General features: G+C 41.0%; 1 protein-coding gene across 2 annotated transcripts; it reads left to right on the top strand.

Annotated features, from left to right (window-relative positions):
* Window positions 1-666: 666 nt before the first annotated feature.
* On the top strand, window positions 667-15216 carry RWDD1 (RWD domain containing 1). 2 transcript variants are annotated; one of them, XM_054722272.1, is made up of 7 exons: window positions 667-905; window positions 8776-8841; window positions 9744-9874; window positions 11513-11656; window positions 13432-13564; window positions 14267-14329; window positions 14905-15216. In XM_054722272.1, exons 1-7 carry the CDS (start codon window positions 833-835, stop codon window positions 15024-15026), a joined length of 732 nt encoding a protein of 243 aa, XP_054578247.1. In that variant the 5' UTR covers window positions 667-832; the 3' UTR covers window positions 15027-15216. The 2 variants fall into 2 exon arrangements, with proteins under 2 accessions (XP_054578247.1, XP_027992073.2); XM_028136272.2 differs by lacking the exon at window positions 667-905 and adding an exon at window positions 1244-1330 and having other exon boundaries at window positions 14905-15215.
* Window positions 15217-24410: the final 9194 nt, after the last annotated feature.

Here is a 24410-nt window from a genome sequence, read left to right as displayed (position 1 = left end):
GCACCCTTTACTTCCGTGTACAGCCGCGTTCATTTTACAGACGTAGAAGGGAAGCCTAGGGATCTGAATGGAGAAGCCGGGGCTCCGGACTTGCCGCCGATTTCTCCCCCGATTCCCTCGGAGTCGCTATTCAGGGGTCGGGCCGATCCTCCCGGACCCGTGGGACCCCCCGGCGGAGCTGCCCTCCCTCTGCCCACCGGGTCCTGCCCTGCTTCTCGCCCAGCTCCCGCGGGACGCCACGGACCCTGGAGGTGGAAGCGTTCGAAGTCACCTGCACCCCACCCTCCGCCCGCACTGATCCTGCCCGCCGGTCTGCCCCCACCGGGCCACCGGATCGCAAACCGAAAACACCGGAGACGACGGAGGTCGCGAACTCCCTCCCGGAGCCTCCACCAGCGACTCCCTCCCGCTCGGGAACCCGAGGCCGCCCTCCCTTCAGCCCTGACTCATCGAGCGCGGAAGCCGCGCGGAGGGGCTTCTCGGGCTCAGGCCCCCGCCAAGCCCCGGAGCCGGCCCTAGGTGTCTGCGACGAACGCCAGACCCGGAGCCCTCGCCATCCCTGCAAACCCCGGGCGGGCGTGGCGCAGGCGGCCGCGCAGCGCCCCGCCGGCCAGGCCCAACGAGTCGAACGCGGAGCTCGGGAGCAGGCGGAGGCCGGCGCGGGGCTGGGGCTCGGCTGGCCCGCCTGGCTCAGGGCTGCGGGCCTCCCAGCCGGGGACTCTGCGCCTGCGCCCGCCCCGGCCGCTGCCCGCTCTACCGGCGCCGCCGTGGTCCCGGCTGCGGCGCGCCGCCTGGGTGTCTGGGCGATCCATGGGCAGCGGCGAGGGCCACGATGACAGACTACGGCGAGGAGCAGCGCAACGAGCTGGAGGCTCTGGAGTCCATCTACCCCGACTCCTTTACAGGTGACTCCCGCGGCCGCGTGCCCGCAGCCGTCCCGGGCTGGGGTGGGATGGGCCGGAGCCGCCGCCGCCGCCGCCGCCGCCCTCGGCCTCCCGGGCCGCGATGGGGAAGGGACAGCGAGGCCGCGCGGCCGCCTCTCCCGCCCCCCTCTCGCCTCAAGTTCCTCTCGCGAGGTGTTCGGGCGCTTGGAGCAACTCCACGGCTGTTGCTCCGCCTGTTCCCTGGACTCTCCAGGTCCCGGCGAGGCCGGCTGGGTCCCCGGAGACTTGTCAGGCCTGGCATCCCATCCCGGGCGCTTAGGGGTCGGTGTAACTTGCAGCAACCGGAGTCTGAGCGCAATTAACACGAAACGTACCGCACGTGGGAAACAGACTCCGCTTCCAGAGCCGCCAAGGTGCCCGTCGTCACATCCTCCGCCTGCATTCGGGTAGAAGCTGTTTTTTTTTTCCTGCGATGGTGTTTTCAAGTTCATGGGGATTCAGAGTCGTGTTGATCCAGAAGCAGTTGGAGAGTAGCATTGCTCTGGAAGTTGGTCGTTTTCCGTTTCTTTTCTAAAAAAAAAAATCTCAAAAAAAAAAAAAATCTGGCATTCTGCAGAATGCCCCATGAATGATGGGGCCCAGAGTCCAGGTCCCCTGTAGGTAGAGTCACAGGTGGTCAGGCAGGAAGGGATATTCGACACCATCCAGCCGGGGCGGCGTGCCGCCAGCGAGGCCATGGAGGCTCGGAATGGTGGGGGGCTTGCTCTGGGTCGGCCAGCAAGTTAGCGGCCGGTCTGGTACGGAGAGTGAGTTAGGTCTGGAACGCCTGTCCTGGACCTTCCCCTTCAGACAAGGTGGGATGTGGGATCTGGCTCCGGCTGGGATGAGGGGGAGCAGATTAGGCGGCAGGTTGGGCTAATGTAGGATATTGAGACATTCGTTACGTGAAGGAAGACACTTCTTCTGTATTAAGCAGTGCTTCCGGTGATTCTTAAAATGCGGCAAGAGAGCCGTATCTGTATGGCTTCTCCCGCATCACACTCAGTTTTTGAGAAGTGATCCAATGAAACCGGTCAGAGCGAGTGGAACCTGGATTTGTGGGATTTCTGTTCCCCATCCCTTCCTTTGGGTGTTGTCTGTCATCCACAGTCAGAATGCGGTGTGTAAGGTTTGTTATTTCAACTCAGTAAATCCCAACCCCCCTCCGTTTCATTGTTTAGTGTCGTTTTCTTAGCTCTGCCTTTGACCACTGCTTGCAATGGTAGCAAATTTTGTTCTGCTTCGCCAACAGGCAGATGTCTCTCAGCTACCCCTGTATAGCTCCAGTCCTGTTCACGTTCTCTCTCACCAGCAGTACAGCTGTGCTGTGAGGATGTTAATGGGATGAGTGAAGAGGGGTTTGAGAGTGTCATTAACTGGGTGAGTGTGTATGGAGTCTGGCTCCCTTCTCTATCCTTGCTTATATGTCAATGTCTAAATAAATTGGAATATAGGGTCAGTTGTTGGATACATTCTTAACTGTGACATGTGGTCATTTCTGTTACGTTGGAAATGTAACAGGCATGCACACTGTGTAGGCAGAGTTAAGAAGGCGTAAGATGTGCTGTTCTTTTCATTTCTTTGGACATAAAGTATCCCTCATTAAATACTGTGCATAAAAGCATGTATAAAAGTGATACATTTGTAACCCTACAACAGTCTGGTGGTTCTTTTGTTTTGTGCTAGGCCCTGATACAGTTCAGTGTATGTAATTCTTGTCGGAGGCAAAAGTGCTTGAGGATTTTGAGATAGGATAATAAAAGACTAATAATAAATTGATGACTATTTGACGCCTGCAAGTATTCTGCAGTACCAGCTGAGCCCATCAGTCTCTAATTCCTATCAACATCTTTGCAATAAATAAATTGAGATGTCTTGATTAATAGTTTTTCAAGAATCCTGCCTTCCTTGTTAATCATGTTCTTTAGGAAACCTCTCAGGGAAAAGGCAGAGAACTTTGGAATAAAATGTTTCCATGTTTAGTCTTTTGAAATCTTCAGGATTTGCAAGGTTTACTGTTTTACAGCCTTCTATTGTGTTGATGATTTTATGCTTCATATTTTCGGACCAGGTTTAAGAACGAGATTGCTTGTATCAGTTAGCCAAGGAACACAAATTGACAGTTTTCTAACTACATTTTGAATCTCACTTAATATTGGATTTTTAATATTATATTTGGTAAATGCTCAATGCTGTTGATGAAGGATGTAGATATACCTTTTTTTTTCTTTTTCTTTTTTTTTTTTGATAGATGGTTGAGTGCTTGACAGAAAAGCCTTAAGCACATTATGACTCTCTTGTGGAAGCAGGAGGCATAGTTCAGCCAGCTGTAGCCCTAGCCATATAGACCTAGCTTAACCTCAGAATTGGTTGCTTAACTATCTGCAAAGCACTTTTGGTCCAGTGTTGCATTTGTTGTGAATTCTAAACATATCATAACTATAGCTTGACTGCACATTGATCCAATGTTTCCAACTACTAGTCTTCCAAAGTATAAACAGGCTCTCCTGTAACGCATTCTCCTTCAGTCTCCTTCAGTAGTGCTTCACTAGACAAGGTCCAGCTAAGGTAGTAGAATTTGGTTATTTCCATTTCCGTATCAAAATGTCTGGCTATGAGAAGTTTTGTTGAAACATACGTGTTGGCTTTGGGCTAACCAAAAGTCTAGTTCTCCGAATTCTGTTTGGTCTTACAAAGAGAGGTAATCCTGTATTTGCTGGGTCAGTACCTCAACGTAGCAGCCATGAGCCTTTAACATTTATAATTGCATCTTACAGATGGGGCAGAAGTCATCATGTGAAAGCAGTTTTTCTTGACAGACACTTCCTAAGAAGCAAAGGGCCTGTTTTAATATGGGCTGTCTGGTACTTTGTTAAAACCTTAATGTCAATTGTGTGTCCCTTTAGTGTACTTTTCAGCTACTCTACCTCCTTTATCTCTGTTCTTGACAAAATCCTCAATTCTGTCCCTCTGTCCCTATATCACTTCCCACTTCTACCTGCCACTGGTTCATTCCACTATGCCCAACAACCTGACTTTTCCTCAAACGAATTTGATCCCCTTACAATGGTGGAAGTCTGGTGTCTTTAGGAAGGCTGATCTTTCCTCTGCTTGCCCAACAGTAATGCATTGGAGCTGGGATTATTCCTTCAGCAGAATACAGGAATCAGTCATCTTTACAAGTCCAATTAAGTAACTTTCCCATCCCTATTTTAGTCACCTCCAAGCTTTGGAATGTTATTCTTTTCCATGTTTTTTAAAATACACTTTAAAAAATTAGGTTTAGCTGTGACAGAAAACCTCAAATTACAGTGGTTTTTAAAAGGTAAAAATTTATTGCTCTTGCACATAAAAGATAGTTGTGTAGCTCTCATCCAGAAATTCCTCAGTGACCCAGGCTTCTTAGTTCTCTGTCATCCCCAAGATGTGGTCACCCTCATGGTAAAGATGGTAGCATTCCTTTTCCAGGAAGTAGGATAGTTAAAGAAAATATAATTAAGGAAATTTCCTAGAAACTGTCAAAGGACTAACTTGCTTCCATCTCAATTAGTTGGAAGTCAGTCATTTCATGAGACCTAACTGGAAGGGAGGCTGAGAAATGTATTTTTATTCTGCGTGGTCAGTGTGCTCAGTTAAAATGGTCTGATTGGCCCCGGTTGGGTAGCTTTGTTGGTTAGGGCTGTGGTCGGCAAACTGCGGCTCGCGAGCCACATGTGGCTCTTTGGCCCCTTGAGTGTGGCTCTTCCACAAAATGCCACGGCCTGGGCGAGTCTGTTTTGAAGAAGTGGCGTTAGAAGAAGTTTAAGTTTAAAAATTTTGGCTCTCAAAAGAAATTTCAATCGTTGTACTGTTGATATTTGGCTCTGTTGACTAATGAGTTTGCCGACCACAGGGTTAGGGCATTTTCCCCAATATGTCAAGGTTGCCTGGGGTTGCCCGTTCAATCCCCCATCAGGATACATACAAGAATCAACCAATGAATGCCTAAATAAGTGGAACAACAAATTGATGTTTCTCTCGTTCTCTCTCTCTCTCTCCCCCTCCCCCTCTCTTCCTTCCTTTTTCTCACTCTTAAAAAAAAGGTATGACTGGAAGAAGGGGAGAGAAGATTTGGTGGGATATTAGCAGTGTTCTCCAGTATCCTTTTTTGTTGTTGCTTCTGGGTCACAATTTTTTCTCCCTAATGGCTGCCAGGTGTAGTGGGTATTGTTAGCTCTGGGTCCTTAGACAAATCATATAACCTCTCCAATCCTCAGTTTCTGTTTAATGAAGAATAATGTAAATGGAAATACTTTATCACTGTTAAATATAAGACACTCTTCACTGGAAATTTACCATATTAGTTTCTGATTCTTCTAATATAGCTTTATAATTCCTCATCTTTATCAGCAAATAGTTTTGATTTCCGTTTTCATCAACTGCTGATGAAATGGAAATCAATAGCCACACCTTGGAAATGCCATCTTCAAAAATCTGGCCTCTGAGATTCCTCTTTCTGTCTATAAACTTTGTAGCCATATAGTTCTTTCATCCCCATTCTTTTACTGGACATGCCTTTCATCATGATTTCTTATGGATTAATTGTATATCAGCTTCTTTCGTGTTCATCTTGCCTCCCTATTCTGTCTGGCTCCAAAGGTCAGGCAGTTAGAGATGTTCTTGCTACCACCCCATATCGTCATTTACCAAGTATTTACCATAGGTGATTGTTAGAAGCCCAGGCTGTTGGGAAAAGACACTAGATAAGTAATATACAGCCCAGTGTGACGACTCTTTCATGGAGGTATGTATAGGGTGCAACTGGAGCATAGGGAGAGATGAGGGTCTGAGTTGTTTTGGAAAACTGAGGGGTGATGAGGAGTTATATGAATGAAATGTGGGGAAGGACCACAGCATGAGTAGAAGGATGAGTCTGTGTTCAATGGGCTAGTGGCTTGGTATTGCTAGAATATAAAGTGAGAAGTGGGAGTAATGAGACCTGACAAGTAAGCAGGGGCCAGACCACAAAGGGCCTTGGTAGGAATTTAGGCATGATCTTACAGGCCAGGGCTCATTGCCCATGTCCTCCCCACCGAGCACAGGCACATGTACTTCATAGACACATTGGAGGTGCACGTTGTAGACACTGCCGTGTCAGACCTGGATCTTGATAGCTGGGGTGGTTCACAAATAAAACAGTCTTTTCTTGAATTTGTTTTTACCTCTCGTGGCTGCTGGAAAGAAATACCTATAGTAGATACCTTCCTGGAGTTTTATCAAATCAATTAAAATAATTAAGTAATTTACCTTTCTTTTCATTTCTGGCACTTTTTCCTCTTCTTACATTTTGCCGCCCCCTCCCCCACCCCCACCCCCAAATTTAGGGTTCCTTACAAAGCTGGTGTTGGTCCTTATTTCACTCTCCATTTTCTCTCTAGTCTTATAGCTTTAGCTATCCCTCTTTGTGAATGATCCCAAATTGAATTCAAACCTACCTTTAGCTCCATTTGCTCATTTCTGATTGCATACTCAATACCTCCAACTGAAGCTACTCTGTGTCCTTCAAATGTATCACATTTGATTTTTCTTTTGCATTTCTTGTTTTGTTAGTGGCTCCACTTTCCTCTGCCTGCATATTCAAAATGTCATTCATCACCATGTTCCTTGCTGTTCCCATTGGTGCCAACCTCCTTCAGAACCTCATTATCTTTGCTGGGACAATTTCATTAGCTATCGAGTTCATCCTGCCTCTGGTCTCCTTTCTTTCCTTTCATTTTATGCACTGTTGCTAGATTTATTTCCTATGTTTAGAAATACAATTCTGACCATATTACTCCTGCTAAACAAAAAACAAAAACCTATCACTGGCCACAGCTATACTTTCAACTGTGTTTTCAACTAGTTTTCCTCATTCACCTTACTCACACATATTCCCTCAAATGGGATGGTTTCTTATTCCCTATTGTTCCTTAAGCTTTTCCACCATTATACCCTTGCTGCTGTGTTAATCTACATCCTTTTCTCCATCTCTACTTACCACTGTGCCTTAATTCATAGCCTAGCTCAAATGATTTCACTGGAATTTCTCAGCTGGGAAAAAAAATGTTCTTTTTAAACGAAACTCTATAAAGCAGTGATGGCGAACCTATGACATGCGTGTCAGCACTGACACACGTAGCCATTTCTGATGACACGTGGCCGCTGAGGCGGCCGCATGCCGAGGATGAAACATTTGCTGCTCCTGAGGATGAAACATTTGCGAAATAATGTTTTTTCCTCAAAGTGACACACTACCCGAGTTATGCTCAGTTTTGTGGCAAAGTTTGACACACCAAGCTCAAAAGGTTGCCCATCACTGCTATAAAGTTATTAAGTTCTGCCAGTTACTACCTGTGTAACCTTGGGAAAATTAGTAAAAAGCTTTTATCTCAGTTTTCACATCTATAAAACTGGTATGATACAATATTTAATTGACTGTAAGACATTTTTACATCCCTGCAATATGAATTTGTCTTATAAAATATATCACATATCATAGTTTAATTGCAGCTTCTTTCTTAGTGGTACATAAAGTAGGGTGTATCTTATACTTGATAGCCTTTTAAGTTTGGTGAAATACTGTAACAGTATAAAATCATGGTTTTGGTGTGAGACCTTTATGTAAGTGCATAGCACAGTACAGGCACAAAGTAATGCTCAATAAATGTTAGCTGTTGTTATTGGCTATAGGTGATTCCTAACTTACCACCTCATGAAGTCCTAGAAAATGGTAGTAAGTTTTAATATCACTGGGTTGAACCTTTATTTCTGTAGTTTTAATGTTTACATTTCATGACATGTAAATACTAAAGTTGGTCATGAAAAGAAATAGGAATGAAATACATAAAATATTTTATACATTTGTTTTTTTAAAAAGGTAGAGCCAATCATAAAAGCTTTATTATAATTTCTGTCCAGGGACTTTTTCATCATGGGCTGGCCTGCCTGAGGCCTATTAAAATAGGAGTCCAGTGAGTCTTTTATCTTTCCGACAAACACCTCTCAAGTAATCGTAGATGTTCATCATTGTTTCAAGTACTTTTAAACTTCAATTAAAATGAAGGCATATGTCTTGAAATTTTTATTGTTAGTGAATATTTATGAAGGCCTCAGAAGTTCTGGAGTAGGAAAGCTGAGTAGTTTCCATAGTGACTTCTGCAGAGATCCCATGCTCTTTCGTTTCAGAGAGAGGCTGCTGACGGGATTCCACCCTTGTCAGGGGCCAGTGCTTTCCAGGCCTGGAGGGGGGCACAGGCTTTTCCCATGGACTCAGCAGCTGTCATGGCGGCCTGACTTTCCTTTTTTATTCTTGTAATGGTTCTGAATGCACGTTTTCTTTGTTTGGTTCCAGAGATGCTGTGGGAGAGATACCTAGAAGACACAAGCTCTAACAAGTTAATACTTACTATTTGTCATGGAGTTTCTGAATTGTATTTCAGAATATATAAGTATAAAAATTAGTGATAATACTGAATATTTATCAGTGGCTAGTTCCTAATAAGAAACATCTAACTTTTTGTTATTCCATTTGGGAATTTTTTAGAATATAATTTTCCATATATAGGTGGAGATTTTGAATGAAAGGTAAATTACTTAATTATTTTAATTGATTTGATAAAACTCCAGGAAGGTATCTACTATAGGTATTTCTTTCCAGATTAAAGACAACCCAAGATTTAAATAGAAAATTGATGGATGTGTTTTATCATTTGTGTGTTCTATTTAGTTTGTATTTGCGGAAATGGAATCAGTTTCCCCGACTGGGTAGTGAGTGATACTTGGCTAATGAGGAAAGCATCTTAATAACTTACCCTCTATGTATATTTTCTTGCAGTATTATCAGAAAACCCTCCTAGTTTCACCATTACTGTGACATCCGAGGCTGGAGAAAATGATGAAAGTAAGTCTAATAAAAAAATACTTGTGGTTTTCTAAGCCTCTCAGGAATTTTACTCATTCCAGAGCCATTCTGTGCTGGGCCTTGCAGGTGCAGAGGTGCTGGGGTGCTGTTAAGAATCTAGTGTAAGTGTTGTGCATTTCTAGTTGGTATACTATGTAAACATGACTTCTAGAGAAATAGAAAATCAATAAAATACATTCTGACACAAAACCAGTAAGATTGGTTTTTAAAAGCAAAACAGAAACATTAACGATACATCAGATGGAGAAAAAGTAAGATATTTTTTGGCCAAAACAAGACTTGGCATGCGTATGTATTCCAGTGGTTGTGTGGTATTTCGTTCAGTGACTATTATTTTTCCATGACTTTTTTATCTTTGGACATTTAGATTGTTTACTGGATTTTTGCTGCTATAAATTAGTCAAGATAAACACCTATCTGCGTGTTTTTATCTCTCTCTTTAGAATGGATATTCTACTGTTATTTAAATATATATATGTATAGATGAGTTAGATAAAAGTTTCACACACAGCCTCTCACACTGTCTACTTCAAAACATGTCATCTAACAACCCATAGCAATTCCCTGCTGGCGTTGTGCAGACAGAAATATAGGCCCCAGGGCTGCCGCCAGGTCTTCTGCACTGGGAACTGGCTTTAGTAAAGGCCTAAAAATGAGCCTACGACAGTAATTTTTCTGTGTTGTATTTTGTACCTTTTGTTCATCTTGAGGGTTTTAAAAATAGTGTAACTTGTTTTTCTTTAACCTTGTTTTTCTTTGCAGGAAAATCTTTTGTGCTTTTTATTGACACGTAAATTAATTACTGATTCAACAAAGATGTTGACTTCTTTATACTTTACACTTTAAGGTATTCATAGCAAACTGTTTTCTGGTGTTTTTAGCTGTACAGACTACCCTCAAGTTTACATACAGTGAGAAATACCCAGATGAAGCCCCCCTTTATGAAATATTCTCCCAGGAAAATCTAGAAGATAATGATGTCACAAGCATCTTAAAATTATTAGCATTACAGGTAAGGTTTTGTAATGGTATTATTTTTTTGGTCTGAAGTATTATACATCAATTGCAAGAGTCAACAAATTCTATTAAACATGTATAATTAGTACATTGAAAAAGCAGAATTCATTATGTGCATATATATTTGTTTGCTTCCCACTCTGTCTTTAGACTTAAGCTGTTCCTGTATCCCTGTTTTGAACTCAGTCAGCCCCATAACTTTTAGATATAAAAAGTCTGACAAGTAAAAGCACAATTTCATTAGATTCTCAGTTCCATGTGCAGTTAAAAATTCCAACTGAAAAGAATTGAAATTTTCAACCCCTCTGACCTGTTGCAGGCTAGTTGCCTACAATCTGGGAAGAAGACTGTTGATTGATTTTTTTCTTACGTCTCCTTATCCTAAGCTTACAAACAGCAACAATGATTGTGACTCCTCTAAGAGGGGGGTTATGAAGAAGAAAAATGAGTATTGGAAAGTTCTTATTTGGCTAGTTCTGTGGTGGGATGGGCTACCCACAGTATTTAAAGCTGTCTCTTGCTTGGGTAGAGAGTTTCCATGTGTTCTTCAGAGTAGGGAGTAGGGAGGACAAGCAAAATCTTTACCATCTTAAAATCAAAGTCCTAGTTTTGTTTGTTTGCTCTAAGAATCAACAGAAAACATGTCTCCATCTTAAATGTGACTTGTATATTTCCAAGAGTATTGCTCTTATTAATGTTGATACTTAAAAAATATCTGGAGCTCTCAGCCGGCGTGGCTCAGTGGTTGAGCGTTGACCTATGAACCAGGAGGTCATAGTTTGATTCCCGGTCAGGGCCTTCAAATGACCAACTTCAAAGTAGCTTTTGCATTATAGGCCTTCCATGAGTCAGAGATGCTTCTATATTTGGTTTTGAACCATTTCAATTCAAAAGAAAAAAGGTAGATAGAGATAAATCACAGAACTACCTACAATCTTTATTATTATACTAGAGGCCTGGTGCACGAATTCGTGCACAGGTGGGGTTCCTTGGCCTGGCTGGCGATCAGGGCTGATCGGGGCCAGCGGTGGGGATGGGGGTGGGGGTATCACAGGAGGTTGGCTTGCTGGGGGAGGTTGGTTGTGGAAGTGCACTGACCACCAGGGGGCAGCTCCTGCATTGAGCGTTTGCCCCCTGGTGGTCAGTGTGCGCCATAGTGACCTGTCGTCATTCAGTTGCTTAGGCTTTTATATATATAGATTATGTTAGTAAATTTCTTTGGCCTTAAAGTTCAGTTCATTGTCACAGCTCTTAAAATATCCAAAAGGAACTAAAATAATGAAAATATGCTTAAGAGCTGATGCTATTAGCTACTGTAGGAAAGGTTTTCTGAATTCTACCTACATGTATGATTTTTAAACAGAATTTACTGAACTGTCTGGTTTAGGTTGGATATAGTAAATTACTTTAAAATTTTAGATATTGTTTATATATGTTCAGTTCTTAAATAATCATTTATTCAAGTGTCTGAACTGATATGTAACTGAATTAGTAGTCATATTATGAATGCACGGAATTTAGTTATAATGCTGAAACACTCTAATGGGTTGTTTTTATTTGTCTGAGAAGTATGCTTCTCACTACAACCCCTTTTTTTGTTGTTGCTTTTTTGTTTGTTTGTTTTGTTACATAGGCAGAAGAAAACCTTGGTATGGTGATGATCTTTACTTTGGTAACAGCTGTCCAAGAAAAATTAAATGAAATAGTGGATCAAATAAAAACTAGAAGAGAAGAAGAAAAAAAACAAAAAGAAAAAGAAGCAGAAGAAGCCGAAAAGGTATATTAAAAGCCATGGTTTTTTCACTGTTCTCTAAATCTTTCCTTCCTTCCTTCCTTCCTTCCTTCCTTCCTTCCTTCCTTCCTTCCTTCCTTCCTCCTTCCTTCCTTCCTTCCTTCCTTCCTTCCTTCCTTCCTTCCTTCCTTCCTTCCTTCCTTCCTTCGTTGTTGGGGTTTGTTTTGTTTTTTTATCTGTTTTTGTTTTTGGAAATTTAAGTGATTTTTTGGAAATCACAAATATAAATTTTAGTAAAGCTTTATAAATAAAATCTTAGGAGTTCCTCATTTTGTTGGTGGTATAACACAAGTAACAATAATCAGTAAAGTTTAGTAAAGCTCATGCAGGTAAGATCAAGAAATATAAATTACTTCACTTATGGTATAGAGTTTAGAATTAATAATGCCCCCACCAGAGTGATTTAAATACATTCATGCAATGCTTAACACGAATATATGTTTTGAGAAATGCATTGTTAGGCATTTCATCATTGTGTGAACATCATAGAGTACACTTATACAAACTAGATGGTATAGCCTACTACACATCTAGGCCATAAGAAATAGCCTATTGCTCCTAGGCTACAAACATGTATAGCATGTCACTGTACTGAACACTGTAGGCATTTATAACACAATTTGTGTGTGCACTAGGTAAGTATTTGTGTATCTAAACAGAAAAAGTACAATAAAAATTGGTATAAAAGATAAAAATGGTACACCAGTAGACTTATAAAGATTGCACACTTAGGCTACACTAAATTTATAAAACATGAGATTAAATCAAGCACAAGAGAAAATGATGCAATTAAGAAGCTTGGTAAACAAGATGTGTGAGGCTGCTGCTGGTGTAAACATGGCATACAGCTTTACAGCAAACTTTTTAAATAAATAGAAAGAGTACATTCTAAAATAACGATAAAAGTATAGTAAATGCATAAACCAGTAACAGTTGTTTATTATTATTATCAAGTAGTATTGTATATAATTGTATGTGCAATATTTTTATGCAACTAGTAGCACAGTAAGTTTGTTTACATCAGCATCACCACAAACACCTAATACATTGCCCTATGACATTTGGACAGCTACGATGTCACTAGGCGAGAGGAATTTTTCTAGTGTGTTATCTTACACAACCACTGTCGTATAGGTACCTGTCATTGACTAAAATGTTGTTATGCGGCACATGACTGTATTTACTGAAATAAAGAAAACCTCAAATTCTGAAATAAAGTACAAAGATAAGCTATGATGCTAGTGTTCTAAATTGATGTGTATTCAAAACATTACTACTGACAGCAACAGCTTTCTTCTGAATAGTGAATAGCAATGGTGATATGTTACGTATTATCTTTGTTTTTTGTAATAAAAATTATAAATGGACTTTTCCAGAAGAAATCGCCAAAACCAATGAGAGTAGCCAGTGCAGGCAGATATCATATTACTTAAAACAGTTTTTCCTGTAAGTGGCTATATTCGTCTAGAACCGTGGTCGGCAAACTGCGGCTCGCGAGCCACATGCGGCTCTTTGGCCCCTTGAGTGTGGCTCTTCCACAAAATACCACGGCCTGGGTGAGTCTATTTTGAAGAAGTGGCATTAGAAGAAGTTTAAGTTTAAAAAATTTGGCTCTCAAAAGAAATTTCAATCGTTGTACTGTTGATATTTGGCTCTGTTGGCTAATGAGTTTGCCGACCACTGGTCTAGAAGATCATTAAGTCTTATTTTTTAAACTCTTGTCTCACTTATCTGGTGACCTGTCTTTTTTATTTTCCAAGCAATTATTTCATGGCACTCCTGTTACAATTGAGAATTTCTTAAGTTGGAAAGCCAAGTTTGATGCAGAACTCTTGGAAATTAAAAAGAAACGAATGAAAGAAGAAGAACAAGCAGGAAAAAATAAATTAAGTGGTATGACTCGCCCCTATTTCTGTTCGCCCTAAACGTTTTGGCATTAGTTCTGATATAGCAAGAGGATCATTTGAACAGAGATTTCTGTAAGACATTTTTTTATCCTCACCCGAGGATATGTTTACTGATTTTAGAGATGAAGGGAGAGTGAGAGAGAGAAACATCGATGTGAGAGAAAAACATCGCTTGGTTGCCTCTTGCACCTGCCCCAAGCAGGGATCAAATCCACAACCTAAGTATGTATCCTGACTGGGAATCGAACCCAAAACCTTTTGGTGCACAGGACGACACTCCAACCAACTGAGCCATCCAGCCATGGCTGTAAGAAAATATACTTAGGCATCCAGGGGAAAAAAAGAGAAAGCATTCTCTCTACATGTTGATGTATTTTCACACGTAATTATAATTAATATTTGTGGATTATCTTTGATTTACAATGATAGATCTCAAGATACAGCTACCATGACTTCCAGGATTATAAGCCTTAGAAGTGATAGAGTCACATTTGTTTTTCTAGGACTTGAGGCAGACTAGGTTATCATTTGTTCCATTTTAATGCAAATACATTTTATATGCCTCTTAGCTCAGTTCATAAATTTATTGAAATTTACAGAATAACAGATTTTCAGACTTTTTCCTGGAGGGTTGTAGAAGATGGAGGAAAACTATGCTGTTCAAATTAAACATATTTATTTCTTTTAGGGAAACAGCTATTTGAAACAGATCATAATCTTGACACATCTGATATCCAGTTCTTGGAGGATGGTAAGATAATATTAGAATTCCACATGTATATATTATACTGTTTTTAATATTAAACCATGAAAATCAGAGTAATAATAAATCTTTCCTCCCAAGGGTATAAAGAAATACATTTTGAAGAATAAATTCTAATGTTTGATAAATTTGTACATAAACTATAGCAATATATTCTTTAAAGTTTTCTGATAACTTAAGCAAAATCAAATATAGCAATAGATATACAATTATGATTACATTAGCTTCTAACAACTTGTAAACCAGGCCCATGGTCAGCGATCATCAACTTTGTATGACCAGGACATATCATTGTCTTCAATTTGTCACATGCCACATCATAAATAATTCATTCTAAAGGCTTTTTTTATAACTGGATTTTTTTAGACTATGAATTGGAAGCACAAAGTTGTTGTTAAAATGTGTGAGTCTCTGCTGACCATTACAGACAATTGTTGGCCTGTAATGATTTGCAGTAGCAGTTTAATATTTCATCACCTCCCTTGCATGTGGAGAAGTTTCTGTTTATATCTTTCATTCCCAAGTATAAGACTGAAGATGAAATCTTTTGGTTTTTTTTGCAGCTGGAAACAATGTGGAGGTAGATGAGTCTTTGTTCCAGGAAATGGATGACTTGGAGCTGGAGGATGACGAGGATGATCCAGACTACAATCCTGCTGACCCGGAGAGCGACTTGACCGATTGATGGACCATCCCCGTCTGCAGAGGCTTGACTGCCACAGCATCTGTGGCTATGCCGAGAGGGTGTTGATTTTCCTTCCTTTTTTTCTAAGAAAAAAACAATTTTCAGGAGAATATTCTTCTGAAAGCTTTCATCAATGAACTAATAAACTGACCTTAAAATTTCAAATATAAAATGTTCAGTTCCTCTTATTAGTGGGAAGAAGCTCACGTACAGTCAAACCTCATTTCTCAAACGTCTGCCATCTTGAACAATTTGGTTCTCAACTAAATTGTTCACAGAACTAATGTTGAGTCACACTTTGGTTTTCCACCTGGCAACCTTTTCATGCTGATACCTCACCATGATCAAGTCGCTCAGGCAACAAACAAAGGAGAGAAATAAACATTAGCACAATTGTAAAACATAAAGAGGCTGTCAAGAGTGCTAATGTTGCTAAGGGTGTGAAAGAAACAATGATCACGGGTAATTGAAGAGGTAGAAAAACTTGTTTTGGGTAAATGAAAAGCAGTTAGTCAGTGGCAGCATTTCCGAGGCAGTGATATGAACAAGCAAAGATATTGCATGCTGTTCTGAAAGACACCTCTGGGCCAAGTGCCGAAAGTGACTTAAGGCTAGTAGGGGGTGTTTTAAGGCTAGTAGGGGGTGTTTTGATAAATTTAAGAAAAGTCTTTATTTACAGATTAAACAGTACATTAGACATATATATAAGAGAGGTTAAAACAGATTCATTTGGGGGTCTGGAATGGATTAATTCAATTTATATCATTTCTAATGGGAAACAATGATCGGTTTTCAAAAAAAATACTTCTCCCACAGCCCTCTGGAACCAATCAAGTTCGAGAACTGAGGTTCCACTGTATTTTAAATCATTTTGTGTTGGAAAGAGATCTTCCTATACCTTCACACTAGAATATAGACTGCTGCTATGCTTAGGTGTGGTTTTATATACAAGGAATTGGAATAACGCAGTGACTTTTGGATTCTAAGTGTTGTCATTCATATACATACATTATTAGAAGACTGAGGTGAATAGAGTATTAAACTGTCTTGAGTTCTAGCCTTTGGGTATGATAAATTTAAGTCTTAACAAAACCAGAAGCACATATTATAGTCAGGAATAAAATGGACTTTAGTCCTATTTAAATCAGAACCATCGGTGGAGTTATTAAAGTGTGTGCTTTTAGGCCCTTCTCAATTTAAGTTAATAAACTCTGAGCCTCAATCTGAATCTTAAAACTGAAATCTCATGCCAGTGACTCTGGTTGTGATGCACACTCCTGATTAAGAACCACTGTCCTACAGTTGTGAAGTCTATATGTTGTGATGTTCCCCTATGCTTCTAATTAACCAGTCTGAAGGGTTCTGAATTCTGGGAGTTGTACACTGTCTATAAGAGAACCACACTCCACATCCATGCACATGTGAGACCTTCAGAATAATTTGAAATGATTGACTTGGAAATTCCAGGTAGAAGAGTCAGGCTTCATGCAAGTTAGCCACTCACTGGAGATTTGGAGGACTGAATCTTCACCCCAATGAGAAATCACTTGTGCGATTGATTGCAAATGGCTGCCTCCATTCAAAAATATATATACCGCATACCCACAAACAGCACTGTCAATTCAGCGTTTATATTTGGAGTCAGCCCTTATGATTAAAACAAATCATTTAAGACAAAGGTATCATTGAGGAATTTAATACTTTTCACCAACTTGATCCTGACCAATACAAGGGAATGATAGTCATGGTCAGCATTTCTATGCAGAGAGAAGTCCAAAAGTTTGTGTTATGTGAGGTTTTGCTTTTCATAAGGAGATCCTTTTTGAAGCTGATCAGCAGACGTGTAAGAATCTAAAAGAGCAGTTCAGTTAAAGTTAAGAAAAGTGGAGGTCAATGAAGACTTGACTTTGAGGTGTCAAGAATGACTCCCCCTCGCCCATGATTTTTTAAAGTTTTAAGCTGTATACGTTTTCTACAGGTATCAGAGTGGATTGCCAACTTTGTCATTTCAGAATGCCATTTTCAGAATAGGCAGAACCCAATGATATGGCAATGAAGACAAGCTGGTTAGTTCTAATGATACTTCTAAGTATTGTCATCCAGAGTAAATATCAACTTTACTGTTGGCTCTGTATTCTGCAAATTAACCAAAGACTCTGGTTCCCAAACTGGAGCATACATTTTACCCAAGGTAAGTGCCTCATTCCCCTCAGCCTAGTCCCTGGTAGTTCAAGAGGCATCAGGGTTCCCTGGCCTCTATGCTCAGCATCATTAGGTAGAAAGACTGGAGGTGAAACCATGTGGAACTATCAGGTAAGGGGGTCTTTGCATAAATGAAAGTGCTCAGGGAATAGGCAAAATGAAGTCATTATTGCTAAACCCATGCAGACAGGTAAACTAAAGCAATTAAGGACCTGAAAATACTGGAATATGGGCTACTGCCACATAACCCAAAATGTTAAAAAATTAGTTACTGGTTTTGACCATACCAGTTCAAACATATCTAAATGGGATATAATCATTAAATTATCCTTCAAATGTGATGGTATCGTTAAGATTGATTCTTATAGAACTTAGACTATTTTGAAAATATGGATCTGAACATTTTTTCACCTATACTTTTAAGATAGTTTTTTAAAAGAACTTCCTTATATTTGGATGTATCTTCTGACATATAAATTTTGTTTTTAAAATATCAGATCCATCTCTATCTAAAGACCCCTAAGACATTTGGATCTGTTGCTTAAAAGATGTTTGATTTTAAAGGTAAATATTAATTTGATATCTCTTTTCTTGCTATTAACTAATCTTACGGGATTCTCTTTGAGATAGGAACTGCCTCTGTGCACATGTATTTTTATATGGGGAGGTTGAGGTTTCTGTTTCTGATATTGGTGCTCAATTGATGATGAACCAGCACATGTTGATCCTGCCCCAGGGAGCTTAAGCACAAGGGGGGGAAATGAAGATTTAATACTTAATATTTTAGTGCACTACTGAAATTTAAAATATTACTTAGTATGAAAATGTAGCTGGTTCTGGTCAAAAAGGGTGAGAATTGGGGTAATAGCTCTTCTAACTGTGGGAGCTTGAAAAACATTCACTTGTTCTCTGGTCCTCAATTTCCTCTGTAAGGTGGGGGTTTTAATATGCAAACTCCATTTTAAAAGGAAAATTAATAAACATGTTCAAAATTGGTCAGTTACCAGCAAAGTTCTTCCCAGGGCTTTGTCTACAAAACTCGCACATCTTTCCTATTTTACCATATTCCGTCTGCCCTACCCAGATCATGTGGAAGAAACTGTTGGAAGCTGCCCATTGCCTTCACTAGCAGAAAGAGGTGGACAAGGAGTCCTGAAGGGTGGTCAACCTTGAGGCTCTGGCAAGGGTCAGAGCCATACACCCACTGTCTGGTGGAGACAAAGGGAGCTGAAGCAACTTCCACCTTTCAGTCTCATGTAAATCCTTGCTGATGGGCTATCATTGAGTTATTACTGGAATTGCCTGCCTAAGGGCTATAGGTGGATCCCAAACCTGAATAAAAGGGATCACAAGGCCAGAGCAGCAGAGTCCTCCCTTGGGCTTCCCCCTGGCCTCCAATTGCCAAATTAATATTTTCTTGTCTTGTCTCTCATTTGTGTGCGGCCGCCTCCAGAGCCTGAACCCTCAACTGCACGGGAAGTAGGGGGGTACACTCGCAACTGGCAGCCCAACGTGGGGCACTCGCAAGAAATAATACTGCTATGGAGGTGAGTGCCCTTATCAAAGAGGCCCTGGCAAGCTCACTCGCCCCTTCTGCCATGTGAGGTTACAGTGAGAAGACAGCCAAGGAAGCAGGTTCTCGTCAGACATGAATCAGCTGGTATCATGACCTTGGATCTCCCAGCCTTCAGAACTGTGAGAAATAGACGTCTGTGGTTTATAAGCTTCCCAATCCAGGGTATTTTGTTATTATAGCCTGAATGGACTAAGATAAATACTCTATCTTCTGCCATTATTTCATAAAGTCTAATTCGGGAAAATACAAAAGATTACTTAGCAATGCAGGTAGCAACTTCCTTCAACTACAGTTGCACAAATGCTGCCCAGCATTTGCATCTGTAGCAACAAAACTGCTTCAATTAGAACAATTCTGAGGGGCATCTTAGCTCCTTAGCTGTGTGTGTGTTTGTTTGTTTGCTAACTGCTTTGCAGTCCAACTTTTCCCTCTACCCATTCATGCTTCCTTCACTCTGTCACAGCTGTTGTTCCTGAGAGCACTTTGCGTGTCTGCGTACAAATCTCAGTCTGTTTCCTGAGAGAACCTAACTTAAAATATCTCACAAAATGATTTAAATGAAAGCAGCATGATGACCAGTGGCAGAACAGCAATGGTGCAGAACCGGCTGAGAGCAGAGTTTGGGGATAGCTCTAGACTCATGCCCTTGGCTACTCATAGACTCCAAGTGTTGCTAGGGAAGTGGTTCTGCGTGGGGTTGGAAATGTGTAGGAGCATTTTTGCTTGTCACAATATATCAGGGTGGGCAGAAGCCAGAGACACTTTCTTGTGTGTGGGCAGAAGCCAGGCATTTTCTTGTGTGAGGACACTTCATGAAAACCTTCTCAATCCTGCATGCATTTCTAATGTTCCTCTGGACATTCATGGCTGTCAAAACCCCACATAACTACATTAGAAAACTGTGTGTGGAAAAACAGAGGTGTGGTTGGTATGATAAGGTTTAGAACTTTTTCTAGAATATAAAGAAATTTGATTAAGCTCCTGTAACAGGTGAAGTGCTAAGAGAATCTGAGAAGAGACCTTGGGTCGGAATAAAGAGGCTCCTGAATAGGAAGATCTTGGGAAAGCAAGACCCATATCACCAGCAGTAGTTGCCAGTTTTCATGCAACAGACACCCGTGCTGGAGTCCAGGGGGAATGAGAGGCGTCTCGGTGGAGGTCTGCAAAGCTCAAGGAAACATTGTCCAGATGAGAAGAGCCTCCCCTCACCAACATGTGGACACTAAGCTTCCCTGTCATAAGCCCGTTTGGGAAGGAGAAATTAGATCTGTTGAGAGGGGAGAAACAGCCCTGACAGGAGTTTTCAATCGTCATTAAATTTACTCGCCACTGGCCAAAACCGGTTTGGCTCAGTGGATAGAGCATCGGCTTGTGGACTGAGGGGTCCCAGGTTCAATTCCGATCAAGGGCATGTACATTGGTTGCGGGCATATCCCCAGTGGGGAGTGTGCAGGGGGCGGCTGGTCGATGTTACTCTCTCATCGATTTTTCTAGCTCTCTATCCCTCTCCCTTCCTCTCTGTAAAAAATCAATAAAATATATTTAAAAAAAAAATTTACTCGCCACTGTTTAACACTGAAAGAGACATGTGATCTTTAATCTATGCAGGGGTCCTCAAACTTTTTAAACAGGGGGCCAGTTCACTGTCCCTCAGACCATTGGAGGGCCAGACTATAGTTTAAAAAAAACTATGAACAAATTCCTATGCACACTGCACATATCTTATTTGGAAGTAAAAAAACAAAACGGCAAAAACACCCGCAAGTGGCCCTCGGGCCGTAGTTTGAGGACGCCTGATCTATAGGCTTAAATTATTTTTATAGTGAGAAGGAGGATTTGAGAATAAGATGAGATGGGTTATAGATAATAGAAGATAATCCCCCCCCCCCCCCCAAACTGCAGAGCAATAAGTGTAATCCTTTTACTGGGTTGTAAGAGAATTAAGACAGTATAATTAAAACCTTGGCTTGAGTTTGAATCAGTGCTAGGAGGCGGCTTCTAGGGAACAATCCTTTAGGTAATGGATAAGCATAAAGAATACTTCATGAAAAACACCTGAGAATATGGAAATCATGTAGGTCCTGCAGTTACATTTCAAGAATATTAACTGATAGTTACGTAAAAAAGATAATGTTGAAGCAAGTATGATTTTTTTCTTTTTTTCATTCCTTATTTTTTATGATACAAAATTAAGCACATGCCCAAAGCTTGTGTTGTGGTTGTGAATGGGAGAAATGAGATTTATGTGAATTTTATTCTGAATTACCATATGATACAAATACATTTTTCCCATTTAACACGTTAAGCACCAAGCCTATTTTGTCTCCCTTTCCGTTTCAGTCTCTGGTGACTGACCCGGCGCTTAACGTGTTAATAAGAATTTTTTGTTCATATGGAGTTAGTCCATTTTGCTAAAGACAGGGTGTATTTCTCAGATTGCTTTTTCTAATGAATCCTATATAATAAAAGGCCAATATGCAAATCAACCAAACAGCAAAATTACCCGTTGTTATGATGCGCACTGACCATCAGGGGGCAGACGCTCAATGCAGGAAGCCAGAAGCCAGGCACACAGCTGGCAAGTGCAGCAGCAGTTGTGGGAGCCTCTCCCACATCCACTGCAGCACTAAGAACTCCTCGGGGGATGTCTGCCTTCTGCTTAGCGGGATGCTGGCCTAAGCTGGCAGTCTGACATCCCCGAGGGGTCCCAGACTGCGAGAAGGTTCCGGATGGCTGAAGGACGACCTCCCCCCTGATCCCCCAGTGCATGAATGTCGTGAACCAAGCCTCTAGTATCTAAATATATTAAATTTCCATACCACTTTTAATCATGAAAAGGACACCATTGCCATCTATCAACCAAATTCAGTAAATTGTCTTTAAAATATACTCACGAGTGCCATCTAGTGTTTAATGAATCTATTGCATTTTTAGCTGCCAAGACTGTTCTGCAGCTGAGCCCAGCTCCAGAGACAAAGAGGGCAAAAAACTAAAACAACCTCTTCAAATTTTGCCTTCCCTCTACAAAACGTCTGCCTTTGTTTACTCTTTGTGTCAGCTAGTTGTGAGGTTTGTTGTTGTTGTTTTGGTGTTGATCCAGACTTTCTAGATGTTTCCAAAAATGCCAGGACTTCAGTGACAGAGTTTGGTTTTCGCTGTGGCAGGCAGCAGAATCTGGATTTTCAGTTACAATTTCTGGCAAATCTTCTGGGACTATGTGGACCCCGGTAAGGCCCGAGGGCCTGGGCTGAGGGTCCCAGCTGCTTGTGGCAGGCTGACCCCATGACAGGGACTACAGGGATTTCCCAGCAGCTGTTGAGAGTTCTTTATCTCGGGACTCTCCCTGCTCTCCCTCTCAAGGCATCAGGGGCCTGAAACACTTAGCTGGTGGAAGGAAACAGGTCCCTGTGGAGTCTGTGGACTCCAAGTCTGACTGGAAGTCAAACTGGGGTGCACAGGAGGGGTCCTCTATCACTGCTGGCTGGTCTTTTTAGCCATCTAGGACTCAGCAAGGAGTCATCTGCGGTAACGTTTTGGCAGGGGGTAAGACTCTATGACTTTAATCCCAGTTCCTCCGGGGGAGGGAATCAGTTGCTGTCTGAGAGCTCTGGTCTGTCTGTTCTAAGTGCTCTCTGAGAGCCCTCACCTGTCTGAAATGAAACTTTGGTGACCATTGTTCTTTGCTTGTTTTCTTCTCTTTTGGGGACTTGCTTTGATCATTGCTGTTGTGTAACTCATCTGTTTTGACCTTGTCTTTCTTTAGATTTTTTTCTGTTTTGAAACAAGAGATTTGGTCTTGGTTTCATCAGAGAGTCCATTAGGTCGTATTTTGGCTAACTGGTCGATTAAAGTCAATGACAAATCAGAATTGTTTTGCCAAAGGTCTGGTAAGTAGGATAAGATCTCTTATGTGCAGGATTTCATGTTGTTACATGATAAAAATTCTACTCTGAAGGATCTACATTGATGGTTCAAAGAGGGGGGTAGGGGGAAGGTCTCACCCCCACTTCCCAACAGTAAAACTCAAAATGATTAAAATAAAGAATGAAATGGTGATTTCTGAGGGGCTGGGAGGTGGAGAAAATGGGGAGATGTTGTTCAAGGGGTACAAACTTTCAGTTATACAATGAGAAGTTCTGATGATTTAATACACAGCATGGTTACTATAGCTAATACTGTATTTTATACTTGAAATTTGCTCTAAGTGAAAGAGATAGTATTGCATCTGTGACCAAAGGAATTGTTTTAGTTTTCTCATTTCCATGCCAAACAATGATATGGTACATGCAGCAATTAAAAATATTACTAACCTTTTTGTTTCCATGGAACTTTCCACTACTTGGTGAAATCTTGTTTTCTAAGATTTTGGAGGTTGTGTCCTATTCCAATAATGGTCTGTCCCAACTACTAACTAAAGACAAAATAGAAAAAGGGATTTGAAAAAGCCCTGTATAATTGTGATAAAATAAGTTATTCCTCTTCCTCAACCCACATAATCAATTCATCTTGTCTTTTTATATATTTTAAGAACTTGAAGATTTCACTTAGAGTTATTGCCCACTGGCCTACAGAGGGACAATAGGAAAAACATCTCAGAAGGCCCCTAAACCATTTAGTTCAATAAAAATTTGGGTTATAAAATCAGAGGTTCTTTGCTGAGCTATTCATTTTAATAAGTAGTCTACTCCCTTTGATTTCTACTATTTAGGCGATGCCAATCTCACGAAAGTGATTATTGTCTTAATTTATGAACATGAAGGGAAACAAAAGAAGGCTAAACCTTTTATAACTTAAATTCTCTTCTGGTTAAACCTTATATTTTCCTAGTGAAGACTTGTTCATAGAATCAAATTCTATTGCTAGTGGAAACCTGAGAATTATTATCAAAGAGTAGTTTATGGAGGGAACAGATGACTGACAAATGTGAGAAAGGTTCCAGGGAGACATCAGGGCAGGTGTGAGACATAGTTCAATTATTGTAGAACTAGAGGCCCAGTGCATGAAATTTGTGCGCTGGGGGGTGGGAGAAGTCCCCTCAGCCCAGCCTGCACCTCTCCAATCCGGGACCCCTCGGGGGGTGTCCGACTGCCAATTTAGGCCTGATCCCCAGCCTGATTGCCCCCAACTCCCCCCTCCCACCTGCCAGCCTGGTCACCTCACACAGCCTGCTGTTGATCTTTCCTATTACGGTGATGGCATCCCAGACAATTTGCATATTCCTCTATTATTAGTATAGATGCAAAAGAGATAGGCTGCATCTTCTGTAATGTGTACTGAAAAATGCAATATAAAACAGGAGTGGAAGGCCATCACTTAGGAAGGACAACCCTGGACATTTTAGAAAATGAATTTAAATACACTGTAATTTTATAAATTCTTTGAACCTCCCATAGCCATAGCCAGTTTTACATAGGTTGTTTGGAGTAAAAACCTGGGAAAGGAACACCAGCCTTCTGAGATAGGTCTAAACAATGTTAGGAGCCATCCTTCATGCCCAAGGAAGATGTTGCTATAGCTTTCAAATACCTGTTGTTTTATAGTTTCCAATTTAAGTAAATATGACGACTGGTTACATGCAGCTCTCTTTATTATTGCCACCAGTTTGA

This window comes from Eptesicus fuscus, chromosome 10 (genome assembly GCF_027574615.1).
Source record: "Eptesicus fuscus isolate TK198812 chromosome 10, DD_ASM_mEF_20220401, whole genome shotgun sequence".
In the NCBI taxonomy this organism is placed as follows: Eukaryota; Metazoa; Chordata; class Mammalia; order Chiroptera; family Vespertilionidae; genus Eptesicus; species Eptesicus fuscus.
The sequence above is the reverse complement of the archived record's forward strand: the minus strand, read 5'-3'. Positions and strand labels throughout refer to the sequence as shown.

What these genes read in the sequence shown, in the direction of transcription:
- RWDD1 (XM_054722272.1), top strand. Translation starts at nt 833, where the DNA reads ATGACAGACTACGGCGAGGAGCAGCGCAACGAGCTGGAGGCTCTGGAG. An exon ending in CTACCCCGACTCCTTTACAG is followed by an intron (nt 906 to 8,775) that starts GTGACTCCCGCG and finishes ATTTTCTTGCAG; the next exon opens with TATTATCAGAAAACCCTCCT. An exon ending in AAGCAGAAGAAGCCGAAAAG is followed by an intron (nt 11,657 to 13,431) that starts GTATATTAAAAG and finishes TTATTTTCCAAG; the next exon opens with CAATTATTTCATGGCACTCC.